This window comes from Brassica napus, chromosome A3 (assembly GCF_020379485.1).
Source record: "Brassica napus cultivar Da-Ae chromosome A3, Da-Ae, whole genome shotgun sequence".
Lineage (NCBI taxonomy): Eukaryota > Viridiplantae > Streptophyta > Magnoliopsida > Brassicales > Brassicaceae > Brassica > Brassica napus.
The window spans coordinates 27633885-27653531 of record NC_063436.1 but is presented as its reverse complement, the minus strand read 5'-3'; the positions used below and the strand labels follow the sequence as shown (position 1 = coordinate 27653531).

At 39.4% G+C, this 19647-nt stretch overlaps 1 protein-coding gene and 1 pseudogene across 1 annotated transcript; both read left to right on the top strand.

Annotated features, from left to right (window-relative positions):
• Positions 1-3054: 3054 nt before the first annotated feature.
• On the top strand, positions 3055-5009 carry LOC106377607 (transcription factor MYB41-like). Its single transcript, XM_013817877.3, has 3 exons — positions 3055-3556; positions 3676-3805; positions 4038-5009. The coding sequence occupies exons 1-3, from the start codon at positions 3250-3252 to the stop codon at positions 4630-4632; spliced, it is 1032 nt and encodes a 343-aa protein (XP_013673331.2). The 5' UTR covers positions 3055-3249; the 3' UTR covers positions 4633-5009.
• Positions 5010-10394: 5385 nt separating this feature from the next.
• Positions 10395-19370, top strand: LOC106362858 (annotated as a pseudogene).
• The last annotated feature ends 277 nt before the right edge of the window (positions 19371-19647 follow it).

Here is a 19647-nt window from a genome sequence, read left to right as displayed (position 1 = left end):
TTAATCTCTCATAAATCTTGTAACTGATTATATATATATCCTCCAGTGAATACTTGCGACTCATGTTTTTGTGGAGAAGCAGACTATCAATTTGATAGCTAAAAACATGGTTGGTTATGTGTAAAGCCGAAGGAACATTGGCCCTTCAAAAATTTTGAAGAAAATTACATTAATATAGGTAAAAAAATCTCCAAATTTATAAAAAAGAATTTTAGTTGAAAATTTTAATGAACTGTTTATAATCATGGCAATGCCAGCTTAATGAAACTTTATATTTTGTTCAAAAAATCCTAGTGATAACATATTTTTCTCAACCGGTTCTATATATAAACCAATGCAGAGAATAAAAAAGAACCACAAACTCGGACACTGCAAGTCTGCAAATTGCAATAGACTTGTCGCAAAACGCTTACGATGGGTTCATCTAAACATATGATGAAACCCATTACAATATGAGGATTAAGCTGATTAGTGGCCCATTAAGTAGCACATAGGCCTTTTTCGAGAAGCGCCCATTGCAATGACTTGATACAATCTTTGACTTGACATCAGCAGAGAAAACGGCTAATTCATACATCAACACAGTCCAGCGGTCCCGATCAGTACATAAACACATAAGCTGTGCAAATACATATATGAACACGTAGTTAATTCAAATCTCATACATGAACTAACAAAATTCGGTTTTTGCATACATTGACTAATTATCCGTTAGTCAAACGTAACGGAATCAGAGTTGTCCGTTATATACCGCTTACGTGGCTTTTTACATTTTTAAATAATGAATAAATTAATAAAAAAAAAAGATGGTTAGAGGGGGGAATCGAACCTGGGTCTGAGCAATATCCATTGCATGCTAAACCATTGTGCCAAGACAGACTTATTATTTGTAGTCCCAATGATTTCCTATTTATACCTAATGAATATTTCATTCACATATATATATATATATTTTTTTGTGGTTGACCTTATCATCCAAATTGTTCAGAAAAAAAGACTAATCATCCAAACAAAATGAAAAAATATTCAAAATACTTTTTGTTTTTTTTTTGTGTGGAAGAAATAACCTTTTTATATATTTAAAAAAGATAAAATAATAATATATATTATTAAAAAGGGGTCACATACATTGAAGTTGTTTCTAGCTTTACTATATTTTTGTGAGACAGAGATCGAGAGATCGTTCTCTTGCTGAAATTTTCTATTTTCCTCTTGTTTGAATTTGAGTTTATTTGCAAACTCTTATGTTTCTAACGTTCTCTTACCATTTCTGGAAACTGAAAAAAAAATTTACTCAAAATTTAAACAAAAGCAAATTAAAGATTTCAACAAGAGAACGAACTAGTTCAAAAAGGGAATTGATATTACTAAGGATTACGGATCGGTTTAGCCGAACGCGCCGGTGTGGTAGTTGAACAAAATTAGACGTGCAATATTTGAATTAGTTTTGTTTTGTTCAATTTAAGCTTGTAATGGATATTTGAATTTTCGTTTATCGGGTTGATTATTAAAAGTAAATATTATCTTTAAAAATAGAGATTCACAAAGAGATAATAAAGGTAGAAGACAACTCCAATGTATGTAGCCATTTTTAATAATATATATTATTTTATTTTATTTTTTTGAATATACAAAAAATAATTTCTTCCACAAGAAAAGGAAAAAGAGAACAAAAAAGTATTTGAATTTGTTTTGGAACAATTTGGATGATAAGTCAAACATGGAAAGAAAAAAAAATATGTGAATGAAATATTTGTATAAATACGAAACAACTGGGACTATAAACAACAGGTTGGGTCTGGCACAATGGTTTCATCTTGTGATGGTTATATCTCAAACCGGGGTTCGACTCCCCCTTGTAACCATATTTTAACTTTTTTATTAATTTATTCATTATTTAAAAACGTAAAAAGCCACGTAAGCAGTATTTAACGGACAGCTCAGATTCCGTTACGTTTGACTAACAGATAATTGGTCAATGTATGTAAAAACCAAATTTTGTTAGTTCGTATATGATATTTGAATTAACTACGTGTTCATGTATGTATTTGCACAGCTTATGTGTTTATGTACTGATCGGGACCGCTGGACTGTGTTGATATAGGAATTAGCCGATTTTACATCAGCATCATATCTCTAACGCTGACCAATCCAGAAACCTAACCTAAGAGTTGATTAAATGATGCAAAAGAAGTGAAACGATAACCCCACAACTCGACTCTTTCCACGTGTCACATTATTCATGTACCCACACATCGTTAATTAGGAGAGAGAGAGCATATATTATATAAAACAATAGCTTCGGTGTGACCTTCGGAGAATCTGTGGTTCTTGGGTTAAGGGGATATGTAATTCAAAGTTGGTTGCACAGCTTCCCACCAACAATTTAACAAACAAAAAGCTTCAATTGATGTGCATTTCAAATCTTTTTTTTATAGTGTCAACGTGGATGGCTTGTTCGGAGAGACCCTTTCACAAGCAATCTATGTTAGTATTTTACTTGGAGTTGCATGAAGTAAAAAGTTAATTTGTAATTCGCCTTCTCATTATCAATTTTGATAGCACAAGGCACATGACATTCACACGTTATTTGAAGAAGATTTGTGCGTATTTGATAAGAGTACCCAACTACTTTACCGTCCTCACTCTCTCACCCATTGAAACTGTACGCTTTTTGGTTTCAAAATTCAATGTAACATATATTCTCATACTTTTTAGTTTTTTTAAACCAAACATGCATGTAAAGTCAACCGAACAATATATTAACATGAAAAGTCAACAATGTGCTTAACTTTGACTTTCACCAAGGATTAAGGTGAACCAAATTACTCACAGACGAATAGTTACCCCCACAAGGTCTATTTTAATCTCTTAGTCGAATTACTTTTTCTATGAACAAGAGTACATTATATGCAATCCAAAAGTACATCCATAAATTATGACAGAATCCATTGAAAAACCTTTGAACATAAATATACATGACAGAATCCAAGTTAACATGAAAAATTATATAAAATGCAGTGCATACGCTGACAAACAAAATATACAGCATATACTATCACGTGGAACGCTTCTAGAATATAAAGTTATTAAAAACAATAGGCGATAATATATGCGGTCTTATTTGCTTTTGCATATAATATTGTGGCTCAAAGGCACACTTGGCACATCAGGCCTATGCCAAGTGGAATTGACCTTGGCTCATCCAGGTTAATTAAGTGATTTGCATTCACATCCCTATATAAACGAATGAAATGGAGAAGGTATGAGTGCACCCTGCGCATTGACATTTATAAAACTCAACTCCTCTTTTTCAAATTTAAGAAACTCCTTTTGGGTTTTCGATCCTTTTGCAAGAGAACCAAACTGTTACTAGACTCTTACGATCTGTCTATATATCTTTTTCGAAATTACCAAATAAAGATGGGAAGATCACCTTGTTGTGATAAGAATGGAGTGAAGAAGGGACCATGGACGTCTGAGGAGGATCAGAAACTCATCGATTATATTCGATTTCATGGTCCGGCCAATTGGCGTACCCTCCCTAAAAATGCTGGTAAGTATATATAAACCTAAGTATATGATTTATTAATATATATAGTTTTGTCCTAATAGATTATATTCTATCTATAAATTGAATCAAACACTTATAAGTCCTATTGTACAACTTAAAAGGACTCCAAAGGTGTGGAAAAAGCTGTCGTCTTCGTTGGACCAATTATCTAAGACCGGACATCAAGAGAGGAAGATTTTCCTTCGAGGAAGAAGAAACTATCATTCAGCTACACAGTGTTATGGGAAACAAGTAAGCCTCATTTACACCATAAGTTATTTGAGATCCATTAGCTACAAATTTGGTACGTTAATTAATGAAAAAAGCGAGGGTGTACGTATGCATATGCATGCGGACAGTACATTTCAACAGTTAGGCCATCAACTCTACTAAACTATTATTATTCATACGCATTGACCTATAATTTAATATAACGTAAACTATATATTAATCATGCATCACTAATTGAATTCGTGGATTATAGGTGGTCCGCAATAGCAGCTCGTTTACCAGGAAGGACCGATAATGAAATTAAAAACCATTGGAATACTCACATTCGCAAACGACTTGTAAGGAGTGGCATCGACCCTGTTACTCACTCCCCACGCCTTGATCTTCTTGATATTTCCTCACTTTTAGCCGCACTTATCAATCAACCAAACTTTTCATCAGTAGCAACACATGCATCGTCTCTGCTTCATCCTGATGTATTGAGATTGGCCTCTCTTCTCTTACCCCCTCAACAACCACTCCAGAACTTTAATCCAATTTACGCACCGAACCTCGACCAGAATATTCAAACTCCAATCACAACGGTGTCGTCTCAAGACTCTCAGCTACAAGCCGAGTGTACAACTCCAGTATCAAACAACGAAACTTCATCTTTCGACCCTTTCATGAAAGCAAGACTTGAGGTCAGTCATGAAGATGTATTACCACCTTTGGCAGAGAGTTTGGACTTAGAGTCACTCATGTCAACGCCACAACAAAATAGCATTGAAGCAGAAGCCAACTCCAGCAGTTTCTTCGACTTTGGGCTTCCGGATAATTTTACCTTTGAGGACTTTATGTTAAATTAATCATCAACGTACGTATGCATATCTCTGTTTCGAAAGGAAAAACGTATGCATATCTCTATAGTATATACACATGTCTCTCTTTTCCCCACCTACGATTCTTGATTTGTTGCATTCTTTTTTATGATTTAATGTATAAACTTATTGCTGTTTTCTGTCAAAGATTGATATATTATTCAATATTAATTTTTTCATGAATGTGTAACATATTAAGGCGAGATGTCTTAAAATTTTTTCCATATATACGCAAAGTAAGAAAGTAAACATATAAGCATCAGCCACACTGTTGTCTAGCCTCAAGAACGAATGAAACGAGCAACAAATAACTTTGTTTCTGTTTTCCTTTTTTTCCCGAAAATGAACACGGCTCTCTGTGAAGCGTAACGTTGTCATTTTCACGAGTAATCTATCCTATACTAAAAAGATATATGAGGAGTAGAGAAGCTTTCCACGTATGCAAATTAAATCAGCCAATCAAAGATCGTTTTTTCTGCCACGTCACAATCAGGCTTCCCAAAAAAATTATGTCTATTGGATCGTCTTCTCATCTTTTCTCCTTATACAAAAACGTGACTTTTCTTCAGATGATTGTCTTCTCAACTTCCATACCATCCTCCATCACTCATAATCCCTGTTCGGGAACTCGCTACGCGTAACGCGTGCGGCTGACCCGGGCCTAGCGATTTACTGAAAAATCGGAAAAAAATCGGGGAGTACTCGGGGCCTAGTTTTTAATAATTTAATATTAATAATATTTATATTTGTGATATATCAAATTAATAGGGATCAAATAAAATAAAATAAATGTATGGCTCGTATATATAAAATCGTAAACGTAAAATAACAGCAAAAGTAATGTGGTCTAGTGGTTAATACCTTGTTCACGTGCAATATTCCTCCCTCGCCCAGGTTCGATACTCCATTATATCCAATTTAATGTTGTTTTTGCCTTAGGTTTAATGAATATCAATTTACGTTTCTATCCTCATCTCTTTCCTCTTTCTTCTGTAAATCTAAGCAGCCGCCTTTGATTTTTTTTTTCACCATTTTTGTCGATTTGTTTTGTATTCTTGTAGATTACACATGGATTTGATCGTTTTATAACCCAAAATCCAGTTTTAGAGTTTTCTAGTTATTAAAACGGGATAAACCTGAGATTTTCAATTTTTAAACCTCATAAGTTGCATATAAATACACGGCCGAGTTTCTTAAACCACGGTCTACGCGGTCAATACGCGGATGACCGCATAACGTCACCGCACCGGTCCAATTCGCCACGGTGAGGGTCCGTAGAGCGTTTATCCGGACGCTTAATCGGCAGTTCGCCCGCGTTTTAGAACAATGCTCATAATTATATATTGATCCAATCCATAGAGTCACTAACAATAAATTGATTCGTCTATTTGATTCAATAACATCACCTCCACTTCAATATCATAGACGAATCAATTTATTGTTAGTGATTCTATGGGTTGGATCAATATATAATTATGAGCATTGTTCTAAAACGCGGGCGAACTGCCGATTAAGCGTCCGGATAAACGCTCTACGGACCCTCACCGTGGCGAATTGGACCGGTGCGGTGACGTTATGCGGTCATCCGCGTATTGACCGCGTAGACCGTGGTTTAAGAAACTCGGCCGTGTATTTATATGCAACTTATGAGGTTTAAAAATTGAAAATCTCAGGTTTATCCCGTTTTAATAACTAGAAAACTCTAAAACTGGATTTTGGGTTATAAAACGATCAAATCCATGTGTAATCTACAAGAATACAAAACAAATCGACAAAAATGGTGAAAAAAAAAATCAAAGGCGGCTGCTTAGATTTACAGAAGAAAGAGGAAAGAGATGAGGATAGAAACGTAAATTGATATTCATTAAACCTAAGGCAAAAACAACATTAAATTGGATATAATGGAGTATCGAACCTGGGCGAGGGAGGAATATTGCACGTGAACAAGTTATTAACCACTAGACCACATTACTTTTGCTGTTATTTTACGTTTATGATTTTATATATACGAGCCATACATTTATTTTATTTTATTTGATCCCTATTAATTTGATATATCACAAATATAAATATTATTAATATTAAATTATTAAAAACTAGGCCCCGAGTACTCCCCGATTTTTCCCGATTTTTCAGTAAATCGCTAGGCCCGGGTCAGCCGCACGCGTTACGCGTAGCGAGTTCCCGAACACGGGCTATATGTATAGGAAGGAGAAGCAGATTCAAGCAGTTATTATTAAGGGAAGACACTGATCCTCAACTAATAATTCCTACAGGAACATGTATTACTTTGCATCTAAGTTCTTTATGCTTTGGTATTTCTTTTGTAGCTCCGTGCAAGTATTTGTTCTGTCATTAAAAGTTAAAACCCTTCATTCTAAACTCCCTCTTTTTTTCTCAGGAGAGATGAACCGGGATGACAAAGGATTTGCAGACCCAGAGCGAATTCAGAAGCTCGTGAAAAACTATTCTCAGTTTGTTTTGTTCCCTATATATACACGTAGCAGGTAAAAAGATACACAAAAAAGGAATGATCAACATGATGACCCATATATGAACTTAATCATGGCCCAAAGGCTCTGTCTGCAAGGGAAAATGTTCTATGTAGTTGCGTTACATGTCAGAAAACCTATAAAATTCTTATTTGGATGTTTGGTTCTCTCTTATACAGGTTGAATGTGTTGATGATTCAGCTGTGCTAAAAAAATAGATGAACAGGATGGCCAAACTGAGGTATACCTTCTTCTCTTATCATGTTCTGATAGTTATATTGATAAGCATCAGAAAAATATATTGATCCGAATCAGGGAATAGCTAGATGTTCAAGGATCGTTGGCTTGAAGGTCACGACTTTTTTAACGTGTAATCGAGAAAAAAGAAGACAAAGAAGATCGTTGAGCAATACTGGGAGTGGGAGCTTACTAATGAGGCGCTACCAAGTTGGGTAAGGATTTAAGACTCCTCTATGTATCTCATGTGCGCTCAGAATCAAAATTATGGAATCAATTATAGAGCTTATTTCTATTTGTTGCAGCTTCGGGACTCTAAGGATGTGACAACAGTGAAGTACAATGAGTTTTACAGAATAACTTTAAACACGTATATGGAACCGTTAACATCACCCCACTTCACAACAGAGGTACGTTGGAGGGAAGAGATATGTTGGAATAGTATATATCCATGAAACAATCCAAGCAGGTTATGATTTGTATCTGTTAAAAGGTGGTGACACCATGTTGATCCACTAATGATATATTGTTCTTAAACTGTTACTGATAATTTTCTTATTGTATCGTGTGGTCGAGTTTAGATCCATGGGGAAGGATGGTGTGGTTAATTAAAAGACAAAGAACATATATTGAATGGATGATGAATTTTAAATTAATCCTAGAACTTGAATGACTCATACCAAATATTATTCTAGGTATTATATATTGATCAATATTTTTGATCCAATCACTAGAAAGACAAAAGGGAAACTGTGAAGAAAAGTAATATTACTATTTGATCAATATAAGAATTCCATACCAGGTTCCATGAATGTGATTATCTCACGTGGAACACTATATTTTTCCAAAATCCAAACAAACGCATGGTTGGTTGTTATAATATAAGTTTTGTTCGTACTTAATAGAAATGTTAAGTGAAAGAAATAGAAAAAAAATACTACAAGTCTTACAAACTATTACTAACTAAGTGTAAGTATTTCAATTACAAACTAGATTAAGGTTTGCGCCTTGCGCAGAATGAACATTAGATATATAAATTATTTTATGCATTATATGTTTTTTACATATTATGAAATAATTATTATATATTAAATAATTAAAAGTCAGTAATTATTACATATATAATTAAATTGGTACGGACATATAAATCAATTTTTTTGATCCAAACAATATTTTTTCTATTTGATAGGATATATAATTAAATTTAAATGATATCAACATACATAGTATATTTTTAATATTAATGTCTATTAAATGATTCCTTCTACTCATATGATCTTTTGATCATTTGTATATTTTATAGCAAAACAGTAAATTACTGATAACAAACTTTTTATTGTGAGATTAATTTTGTTAGAAATTTATAATTTTTAAAAAATTAAGTTGACAATGTTTGTTCAAAGCTTTTATCAAAAATGGTTTAAAGTAAATTTCAAAATTAAAATATTTATGTATTTTATATGGTATATAGCATAATTTAAAACGATATATATATATATATTTTTTTCATCTTAATAATTAATTAAATTAGACTTTCTATTTATCTTATTTTGTAATCATTTGTATTTTGCCATAACAAAATTTTTAAACCATGGATCACAACATTTGAATGTGAGACTTTTAACAGTTTTAGTAACTTATAGTCGTTTCTAAAAAATTCAAAATAAAACATATACAGCAAAATTTAAATTTTATTATATGGTTAATGTGGTTGTTTAATTTATTTTAATAATTAAAATTAAACAAATATGATAGAAGAAACACTAATTTTTATCAAATCTGTTTTATTCAAAATCATTAATTTTCATATATACTTTAGTCACATTTGGCAATTCTATAATTTTTATTTAGGAAAATAATAAAAAAAACATTAATAATAAATTTATGGTTAGTTTAATAATTTTTTACTATAGAATTAGATGGACCAACATATTTCTATAATGATTCTAAGAATCATCATAGTGATTAGACGTGGCTACAATAAAAAAAAAGTTGCAATATTTCTCAATTAATATATATGGTATCACTAAACATTTAAACCTATACTGTTTTTAAGTTAGTTAAAATACATTTGATCCCCTTTCTAAATCTACACATTACTAAAATATTAAATTTCATATATTTAGTTTTTTGTAATGACTCAATTTCATATATTTAGCTATTTGCAGTATATAAATTAACAATTATATTTTGGAAGCAAAAACTCTCAACACATAAAAAATAATAATAATGTGATCAGCGAACAGATAATCCAAAATCTAAGACCAAATAATTATAATTTCTGATTTTAAAAGTGTGAATAATGGTATAGTAAATATGTCTTTGTATGCTTGAGTATATGGTAGATCTTAAATTTTCTTAGTAATTGTCCCGACACCTTCAAAAAGATTCCATTTCATCAACTATAATATAGATTATTCAAAATTTCAACTCAAAATGGAAAAATATATCTTAAATTTGTTATTATACCATATATGAGATCAAAAGTAGTGAGAAAAAAAATTAACAACAAATTAAATTACTCCATTGTAGGGTATTAGTAATCAAAATCAATTTTTGGTTTCATAATTTATAAACTTATTTTATAATATCAAACATATGATTTAGAGTTAAAAAATTTAACAAATCACATTTTAAATTTATTGGAAAAAACAAATAAAAATAATATAATTGTTAGTTAAAACTGGTTAAATATAATAAAAAATAGATATAATTTTAAGTAAAACAACTCATACACGAAAAAAAAGATAATTTAACAAATTTAAAAGATAACAACCGCGCGTAGCGCGGTAAAATCTCTAGTGTTGGTAATGGTGGGTAAGAAGTTGTTAATTAGGTGCGTTGGTAAAATTTAATTAGGTGTGTTGGTAAAAGAAAAGGGGTGTTACGTTAATTAGGCCCAATCCAAAGTCCATTTTGAAGCGCTTGAAGTTGTTTATTTAACCCAATCTATGGCTTATGATCCGGAAGCCTTCAAAACAAATTATGCAAGTCTGAACATGGTCATCGTTCTAAATTAAAATGGACACTGATAGAGTAATAATTCGAGGGACTAGTTTAGATTTTGTAAATATAAATGATTGTTTTCTTTTTCAGTTCGAAGCAAGAGATAAGTGTGGAACAGCCGAGTCTAAGTTTAGTCTTACATATAAAATTTGAATTTGAAGGACAGGTTAAAACCAGACGATCGAGTCTCAGAAGTGCGTCAACACATTGCAGAGTGCGCTTCTGACCAAACACATCAAGATCCCGCAGCCTGGTTCCAACTGAGACGCCATCATGTGTTTCTGGGGCATTCGTCTTCATTAGATGAGCTTACTCTCTTGCCCCGCCGCTTTCAACGTCTCCTCAAGCTTCCGAAATGTAACTCCGTGAAGAATCTCGAGAAGGAATGTCGGAACTCTTCTTACTCTGGTTGTACTAGATGCCTCGGAGCTCTTCAAAAGGTTCGATTATTTTCATTTAAGTCTAATCCTTTTATGTGCCTCTGTTTCAGGAATCACTGCATTTAATAGAAGAACATAATCCTTAAAACCATATTAAATGTTTCGTTTTCATATTCGTGACTCGTATGACTTTCATGTTTCATATAAATATTTTTCTTTAAAAACTTCTTTTTTTTCAGCTCAAAGTAAAAGGAGGAAGCAAGAAGACGACGACAGATAGAGAGAGTAAGATGATGGGGAAAGATTGTCAGCTCATGGGACTCACATGGCTGCTAGCTCGTAACAAAACGGTGTACATTCCTGAAAGACCCGTCCCTACCCCAGATCATTCTGGGGTTCCCAGGACGGGATAAGGATACACATGTCTACTTTTGGACATTCCTTGTGTAACCCTTACTGTCCCCTTTTCGAAATGTATAACTTAAAGAAAATAAGGAACCAACTTGTATTCTTTTATTGCTTAAAACCTTAGGAAAATCTTTAGAAAACAGATTTGCATACTAGTCTTTAGAGTGAAACAAAGTTTAAAGTACTAAAATAAAAGCTTATCCCGACCCAAGAACCGGCACCACTCCGACTTCACTCCTGCGTCTCCCCGATCGTACCTGCGGAAGGAGGGGTGAGCATTTGGGGAATACTCAGTGAGGACGGGTTCCAGGAAGCCGTTAACTCATATCAAGATACATAACACAGCAAGCATTAAAGAATAAGCTAATAAAAACCAGCAAGTTCACATTTCATCATCCTAGACACCTAGGACCTACACAGCTCAAGCGGACCATTCCTCCCCTTTTGTTGCTGCATTCCTGTGAAGTCGCCTGCCTCGGGTACACTCGACATCCGGTTCCTTGGATGCAGTCTACCCCTTGCAGTGTATTACGACCCCTTCCCGCCAAGACTCGGCGTGACTCAATCTTACCGGCGCCTCTATTCTTACCCTGCTGTTTTTGAACGCTACGGCCGCCGCGTTTCCCATACTTCCCACCAGTTCCTCGGTGGGTCGTATTTCATTCAATTCTTAGTTCTTTTTCTTAGTCTTCCTAGACTCTTTCTCATTTCTTTCTTTCTTTTCTTTCTTTCTTCCTAGTTCAACTAGGTTCTTACATCATTTACCATTATCACACATTAATCTCATCACTGAGTTCAATCATCAATCAATCAATCTAGCTCGTACTAGTTAGACCCTAATACTATACGATGTTAGGAATCTTGAGAAAAGTTCACAGACAAGTCCTCACCTTAGTTGATTGTTGATCTGGTTCCAAGACAGCGACGAGGATAGGTTAGGTTCCGGATCTGGTACTCAGAAATCTGGGTGAGGGAGAAGAGGCTTTAGATCTCAGATTTGTCGTCAACGATGACTAGGTAGAACAAGGGTTATGAGGTTTACCTTAATAATCCAAACGAAGGCGGTTACACGCCACAGAATCGAGAAGCCGGCGGCTCGGTACCCGCGATCGGCGACTTGGGCTTCGCGGGCGGTGATCGGCGGCGGCACTTCCTCGGTGGGCTGGCGGCGGCGGCGGCTCTCGGATCTCGCAGGGCTTCGCTTGGTGAGTGTCTGATGGCTCAGCTGTAGGGAGGCTCCTCTTTATATAGGTTTTTGGATTAGGGTTACTTAGGGTTTCCCTCTGTTGGGCCTTTTCTACTTGGGCCTGGGCCGGGGTGTTACAATTCTCCCCCACTAGAAATGAATTCGTCCCCGAATTCTGCTGCGTATCAACCTAATTTCCTCTCTCCTGAAACATCCCCAGGTAGGCCTTCAGAAATTGAGACTCGCGCTCCCATACCTCCTCGGGTATTCCATCTCTTTCCCATCGCACTAGTACCATCCGCACCTTCTTCCCGTGGACCTCTATCTATTTCTGGTCCACTATCCTGATGGGGGTACTATTCAGTGTTAGGTTGGGTTGCACGTCCCAAGGCGGCTGGGACAGTACCAGTTCAGGCTCCCGTACCATCTTCCGTAAAACCGACACGTGGAATACATCGTGAAAATCTGCCATTTCGGGTGGCAATACCAACCGATATGCTACTGCTCCAATCCGTTCGGTGATGACGAATGGACCCATGTATCTAGGCTTGAGTTTCTTTAGTTTCCGGTTTGGATCGTTTCCGCGGAACGTACGCATCTTTAGGTATACCTCGTCCCCGACCGTGAATTCTAGATGTTTTCGGCGCTGGTCCGCGTAGCTTTTCTGGCGGCCGTGAGCCTCGTTGAGGCGATCCTTCAGCAGGTTTACTTGTTCTACTGTCTCGCTTATCAGGTCTGGTTCTACACCACATGGCTCCCCCACTTCGGTCCAACACATGGGGGTTCGACAAAGCCTCCCGTACAGAGCCTCGAATGGGGACATTCCGACGCTAGAATGGTAGCTGTTGTTGTACGCAAATTCCACCAGAGGGAGGTACTCTCCCCACTTCCCTCCCCAGTCCAAGACACACGATCGCAGCATGTCCTCCAGAGTCTGTATCGTGCGTTCCGACTGACCATCGGTCTGGGGGTGGTAGGCCGTGCTAAGATGTACTTTGGTGCCCAATTCTTTCTGGAATGCTTGCCAGAAAGTCGAAGTGAACTTGGGATCCCTATCTGACACGATGCTTACTGGCACCCCGTGCAGCCGTACCACGATGTCGAGGTATTTGCGGGCTAGTTTTTCCACTCCGTCAGTCTTTTTAATCACGATAAAGTGTGCCGTCTTCGTGAGTCGATCTACTATCACCCATATTGCATCCTTATTGCCTGTGACCCGGGGCAGCCCCGTCACAAAGTCCATAGTGACCATGTCCCATTTCCATTGGGGTAGGGATAAGCCTTGCGGTAATCCACTTGGTACCCTCTTCTCTGCCTTTACCACTTGACAAGTGGGACACTGGGAGACCCAGGTGGCCACATCGTTTTTCACTCCTTCCCAGTGATAATACCGTTTCAGGTCCCGATACATCTTGGTACTCCCGGGATGGATGGAGAACCGTGTCTGATGTGCTTGTCTCAAAATTTCCCTCCTAAGATCCCAATTGTTAGGAACATTAACCCAATTCCTGAATAGGATGGTTCCATTTTCTGCGGTGCGATAACCTATGACCTGTTTACTGATCTTCTCCTGTAGGTTGAGGTCATTCCGCTGTTCCTCTCTGATTCTCCATAGCAAATCGGCCTGATCCAATGCCTCGAGTCCCATTCCATCTTCCTGAACTTTCGTGGCCCTCAAGCTCAGAGTCGCCAGCATTCCCGAAAGTTCTTGCACCTCCCTAGCTCCTGAAACATCGGTCCTTCTCCTGCTCAGTGCATCTGCAACCGGGTTTCCTTTCCCAGGATGGTAATCGATCTGTAGGTCGAAATCAGCTAACATTTCCATCCACCTTCTTTGTCTAAGGTTCAGGTCAGCCTGTGTGAAGACATACTTTAGACTTTTGTGATCCGTGAAAATCTGCACCTTTTTTCCATACAGATAAGCCCGCCAGATCTTTAGGGCGAAGACAACGGCAGCGAGTTCCAGGTCATGGGTGGGATAGTTGGCTTCGTGCTTCTTCAGTTGTCGTGACGCATAAGCGATTACTCGTTCTTCTTGCATAAGTACGCACCCTACTCCCACCCCTGAGGCGTCCGTGTATACCACGAAAGGTACACTGGTTCGTGGTAAGACGAGAACAGGCGTCTGGGTCAGTTGACGTTTGAGTTGCTCGAACCCCTTTGTGCAGGTTTCTGACCAGTCGAACTTGGTATCCTTCCCGGTTAATCGGGTGAGAGGCTTTGCTGTAGTGGCGAAATCCCGTACGAACTTCCGGTAATACCCTGCCAACCCTAGGAAGCTCCTTACTTCCGTGGCATTCCTCGGAGTAGGCCATTGGGTTATGGCTTTGATCTTTTCCTGATCTACTGCTACTCCAGCTTCTGTGATGACATGTCCGAGGAATCCTATCTTCCTCTGCCAGAAGCTACACTTACTTAACTTTGCGAACAACTTATGTTTCCGTAGTTTTTCCAACACCAGACGGAGGTGCCAGTCATGTTCTTCCTTACTCCGCGAGTAGATGAGTATATCGTCGATGAAAACTATCACACAGCGGTCTAGGTACTCTCGAAACACATTGTTCATCATGCCCATGAAGGCTGCTGGTGCGTTGGTTAGTCCGAACGGCATCACAACGAACTCGTAATGTCCGTAACGTGTGCGGAACGCAGTCTTCTGTACGTCCTTTTCGTCTATAGGGATTTGGTGGTATCCTGATGCGAGGTCGATTTTGGAAAACCATGTTGCTCCTTCTAACTGATCCAACAGTTCGTCGATTCGAGGTAGTGGGTATTTGTTCTTGATAGTCACCTTATTTAATCCTCTATAATCAATGCAGAGTCTCAAGCTCCCATCCTTCTTCCTTACGAATAACACTGGAGCTCCCCAAGGCGAGCTATTGGGTCGTATAAAACCCTTACCTATCAAGTCCTCCAACTGTTCTCGTAACTCGGTCATCTCTGCTGGTGCCAGACGGTATGGGGCCTTGGAGACGGGTGCAGTTCCCGGTTCCAACTCAATGGTGAACGCACTGTCGCGATTTGGTGGTGGTCCCTGTAGTGGTTCGAATACATCCGCGAATTCATTCGCTACAGCCACATCCTCTAAACTTGGTCCTTTTGGTGCTTCCAACATTTCTATCGTGGCTAAGTAAGCGTCGTGTTCCTTTTTAATTAGGTCTCCAGCTTGTGCCATTGATATGATCGTGACCCCGGTCTTTGTTTTCGATCCTTCGAACACTACTCGTCCTCCCTCTCTGGGAATCCGTATGTTTGCTCCGTTACAGTCGATAACCGCTCCGTATCGTGATAACCAATCCATTCCGAGTATCACCTCGTACCGCCCCATTTGTAGTTTCAGCAAGTCTACTGGCATAACCACTCCGGCGAGTTCTACGGCCACTCCCATGTATACTCCCATGGCGGATATCTCGTCTGGACCCACGGTCTCGACCCGGGTGGTTCGTGCTTCGTACTTCCCCTGAAAGCTCCACTTCTTGGTTAGGGCCTGGCTCACGAAACTGTGGGTGGCTCCCGTGTCGAAGAGTGTATAAGCTACAACTCCTCCGACCTTCACCCTCCCTACACGGAGACTATATCTAAGTGTCTATTTTTCCTAAAACTCCTTTTTTTTTTTTAATTATTCGATATGAAGAGCTAGAGCAAGACTATTTACCTGCTATGGTCTCAGCTCCCTGGATGTTCCCTGCGACGAACACTCTTGGTTGAGTTGCTGGCTTCTTTGGCGGTGGCGCCGGGAGCGCAGCTCCGGTCCCTGCTTCAGTCCGGTCGCGACAGTCCCGGGCCGCATGCCCGTAACGTCCACACAGCTGACATGTGATATTGGGGGGCTTGGTGACCGACCCGTCGTTGAGCTGCAGACAGTTCCGTTTGATATGCCCCGGTTTTCCGCATTTGAAGCATCCTGTTCCCTTACACTCTCCGTAGTGCATCTTTCCGCGCTCTGTGCAAAGTGTGCGGACTGTTCCGTTGTCCACGGGGGTGGTAGTTTCGCGAGGACGCTTCGCGGCTCAGGTGGCCTGATTCTGCTTGCGCTCCTCCTCTATCCCTGCCTCTTGCTCGGCTGCCTTCTCCACTAGTTCGTTCAGGGAGCGGAACTCCCGAACATTGCAGCTGTTCTTGAGTTCGATTCTCAAACCTTTCATAAAGCGGTGAATCAGTTCTTTTTCGGTCATATGGCGTCCTGCAAACCTTCGGAGCCTGTTGAACTCCTCCCCGTACTTCCGTACATCCCGGGACCCCTGGCTGATGTCTTGGAATCTACCTTCCATCTTATCCATTGCCTCACGGGGGAAGTATTTGTTATTAAATTCTTCTAGGAAATACTCCCACGTCAGTTCCGGTTGATCCCTTGCACCGTCCACCACACAATCCCACCAGACCAAGGCGTCTTCCTTTAGGTGGTGGGTAGCCAAGTCTCTACGGTACTCTGGTGGGCACCTGGCCGAGAGGAAGTTCTTTTCAAGCTTCCTCCTCTAGTTGTCTGCGGCGATCGGGTCAGCTTCCCCGCTGAACATCTCCATCTGCATGATTTTTAGCTGCTTCATCATGTCCCAGTAGGAGGGCGCGTGGTCAGCGGCGGGCACCGCTAGGGGTGGTGCGAGTCCTCCACCCGCGGCACCTTCCCCGGGCAGTCTACCCCCGTAAGCTTCCCGGTACCTCCGCCGTTCTTCCACTGCCGCAGCGTCCATGGCGGCCTGGCCTTGCCCTTGGGCTGGTCCGTTCACTTGACCTCCTTGGGCAGGTCCATTCCCTTGATCCCCTTGGGCAGGTCCATTCACCTGATTCTCCTCCACACCATCCCCGGCATGACTTCCGTTGTCACTGGTAGCCTGCGACGCGGCTCTGGCAGCCCGCCTGGCTGCTCTCTGGGCTGTGGTTGTGGGCTGAGCTAGTCTGGCGTTCCTGGGAGGCATCCTGTCATAACGAAAACGTTAAGTACTGGCAGTTAAGTAGCATGAAATTCTTATACCTTATCGGGCAGTGCAGGATTCAGCCGAAGTGATGCCTTAAGAAGAGAAGACCCATCCCCAAAAGAAATCGATTAAAATACGTCCTACTAAAAAAAAACAAAGTTTGACTGCCAGTACCCATCCGGACGGAACCGGACGGGTTTTAACCTGGCTCTGATACCAATTGAAAGATCCGTCCCTACCCCAGATCATTCTAGGGTTCCCAGGACGGGATAAGGATACACATGTCTACCTTTGGACATTCCTTGTGTAACCCTTACTGTCCCCTTTTCAAAATGCATAACTTAAAGAAAATAAGGAACCAACTTGTATTCTTTTATTGCTTAAAACCTTAGGAAAATCTTTAGGAAACAGATTTGCATACTAGTCTTTAGAGTGAAACAAAGTTTAAAGTACTAAAATAAAAGCTTATCCCGACCCAAGAACCGGCACCACTCCGACTTCACTCCTGCGTCTCCCCGATCGTACCTGCGGAAGGAGGGGTGAGCATTTGGGGAATACTCAGTGAGGACGGGTTCCAGGAACCCGTTAACTCATATCAAGATACATAACACAGCAAGCATTAAAGAATAAGCTAATAAAAACCAGCAAGTTCACATTTCATCATCCTAGACACCTAGGACCTACACAGCTCAAGCGGACCATTCCTCCCCTTTTCTTGCTGCATTCCTGTGAAGCCGCCTGCCCCGGGTACACTCGACATCCGGTTCCTTGGATGCAGTCTACCCCTTGCAGTGTATTACGACCCCTTCCCGCCAAGACTCGGCGTGACTCAATCTTACTGGCGCCTCTATTCTTACCCTGCCGTTTTTGAACGCTACGGCCGCCGCGTTTCCCATACTTCCCACCAGTTCCTCGGTGGGTCGTATTTCATTCAATTCTTAGTTCTTTTTCTTAGTCTTCCTAGACTCTTTCTCATTTCTTTCTTTCTTTTCTTTCTTTCTTCCTAGTTCAACTAGGTTCTTACATCATTTACCATTATCACACATTAATCTCATCACTGAGTTCAATCATCAATCAATCAATCTAGCTCGTACTAGTTAGACCCTAATACTATACGATGTTAGGAATCTTGAGAAAAGTTCACAGACAAGTCCTCACCTTAGTTGATTGTTGATCTGGTTCCAAGACAGCGACGAGGATAAGTTAGGTTCCGGATCAGTACTCAGAAATCTGGGTGAGGGAGAAGAGGCTTTAGATCTCAGATTTGTCGTCAACGGTGACTAGGTAGAACAAGGGTTATGAGGTTTACCTTAATAATCCAAACGAAGGCGGTTACACGCCACAGAATCGAGAAGCCGGCGGCTCGGTACCCGCGATCGGCGACTTGGGCTACGCGGGCGGTGATCGGCGGCGGCGCTTCCTCGGTGGGCTGGCGGCGGCGGCTCTCGGATCTCGCAGGGCTTCGCTTGGTGAGTGTCTGATGGCTGAGCTGTAGGAAGGCTCCTTTTTATATAGGTTTCTGGATTAAGGTTACTTAGGGTTTCCCTCTGTTGGGTCTTTTCTACTTGGGCCTGGGCCGGGGTGTTACAATTTCCACCGTTTCGGCTAAGAGCCATTATGTATAGTCCACACCCTTCTCACCTCAGCAAGTGTAGACTGTGTAGTCCTGACCAAGAGAAAAGCCGTTGACTCTCTTCAGTTCCAGTCTTCCAGAGGAGTCTCTCTTTGTCTATGTCACGTTTTTCTGTGTTTCCTATTTTACCCCCAATTCTCTGCATTTTTCTGTCTCTGTAGTTTTTAATCTATTCTTTGGTCGGCAGGGTAAAGAGAGTCGCGTGAAACTACAAGACAGATAGTGTGTATGTAAATGCTGTGCTCTTTTTTTCTTTTTTTTTGGTTTTGTAGCTCTAAACTGTGTTTTGTCTAATTAAACCTTCTGTGACTCTGTCTTAGGTCTTGGAATATAAAATCATCTTGAGACTAGAAAGTTGTTATATTTGATTGGACTATATAAGATCCATATCATGTGCACTTAGTTATAAAAAAAAGGGAACATTTAAGTAGTCGAATCCCAAGGACTACTAACTAAGAGCATGTACATCCATAGGAGACTATTAAGGGTTCTTAAGAATAATCAATACTATTAAAAGGAAAGGAGTTTTAAAAAATCTACCTATAAAAAGTTGTTTGGACCCTTTCATTTATATCATTATTTTTTTTTTACCTTAAATTTAGACTAACAATATGTTATCATATATTTCTCTAACAATAATTTATTCAATTCCTTTATTTATTCAAATCTCACTCCTAAATCATAATCACTACTATTACTATATTTACCATTTTATTTTTAATCGTAAAAGCATTGAAACTAATGT

What these genes read in the sequence shown, in the direction of transcription:
- LOC106377607 (XM_013817877.3), top strand. Translation starts at nt 3,250, where the DNA reads ATGAAATGGAGAAGGTATGAGTGCACCCTGCGCATTGACATTTATAAA. An exon ending in TACCCTCCCTAAAAATGCTG is followed by an intron (nt 3,557 to 3,675) that starts GTAAGTATATAT and finishes ACAACTTAAAAG; the next exon opens with GACTCCAAAGGTGTGGAAAA. An exon ending in CACAGTGTTATGGGAAACAA is followed by an intron (nt 3,806 to 4,037) that starts GTAAGCCTCATT and finishes CGTGGATTATAG; the next exon opens with GTGGTCCGCAATAGCAGCTC.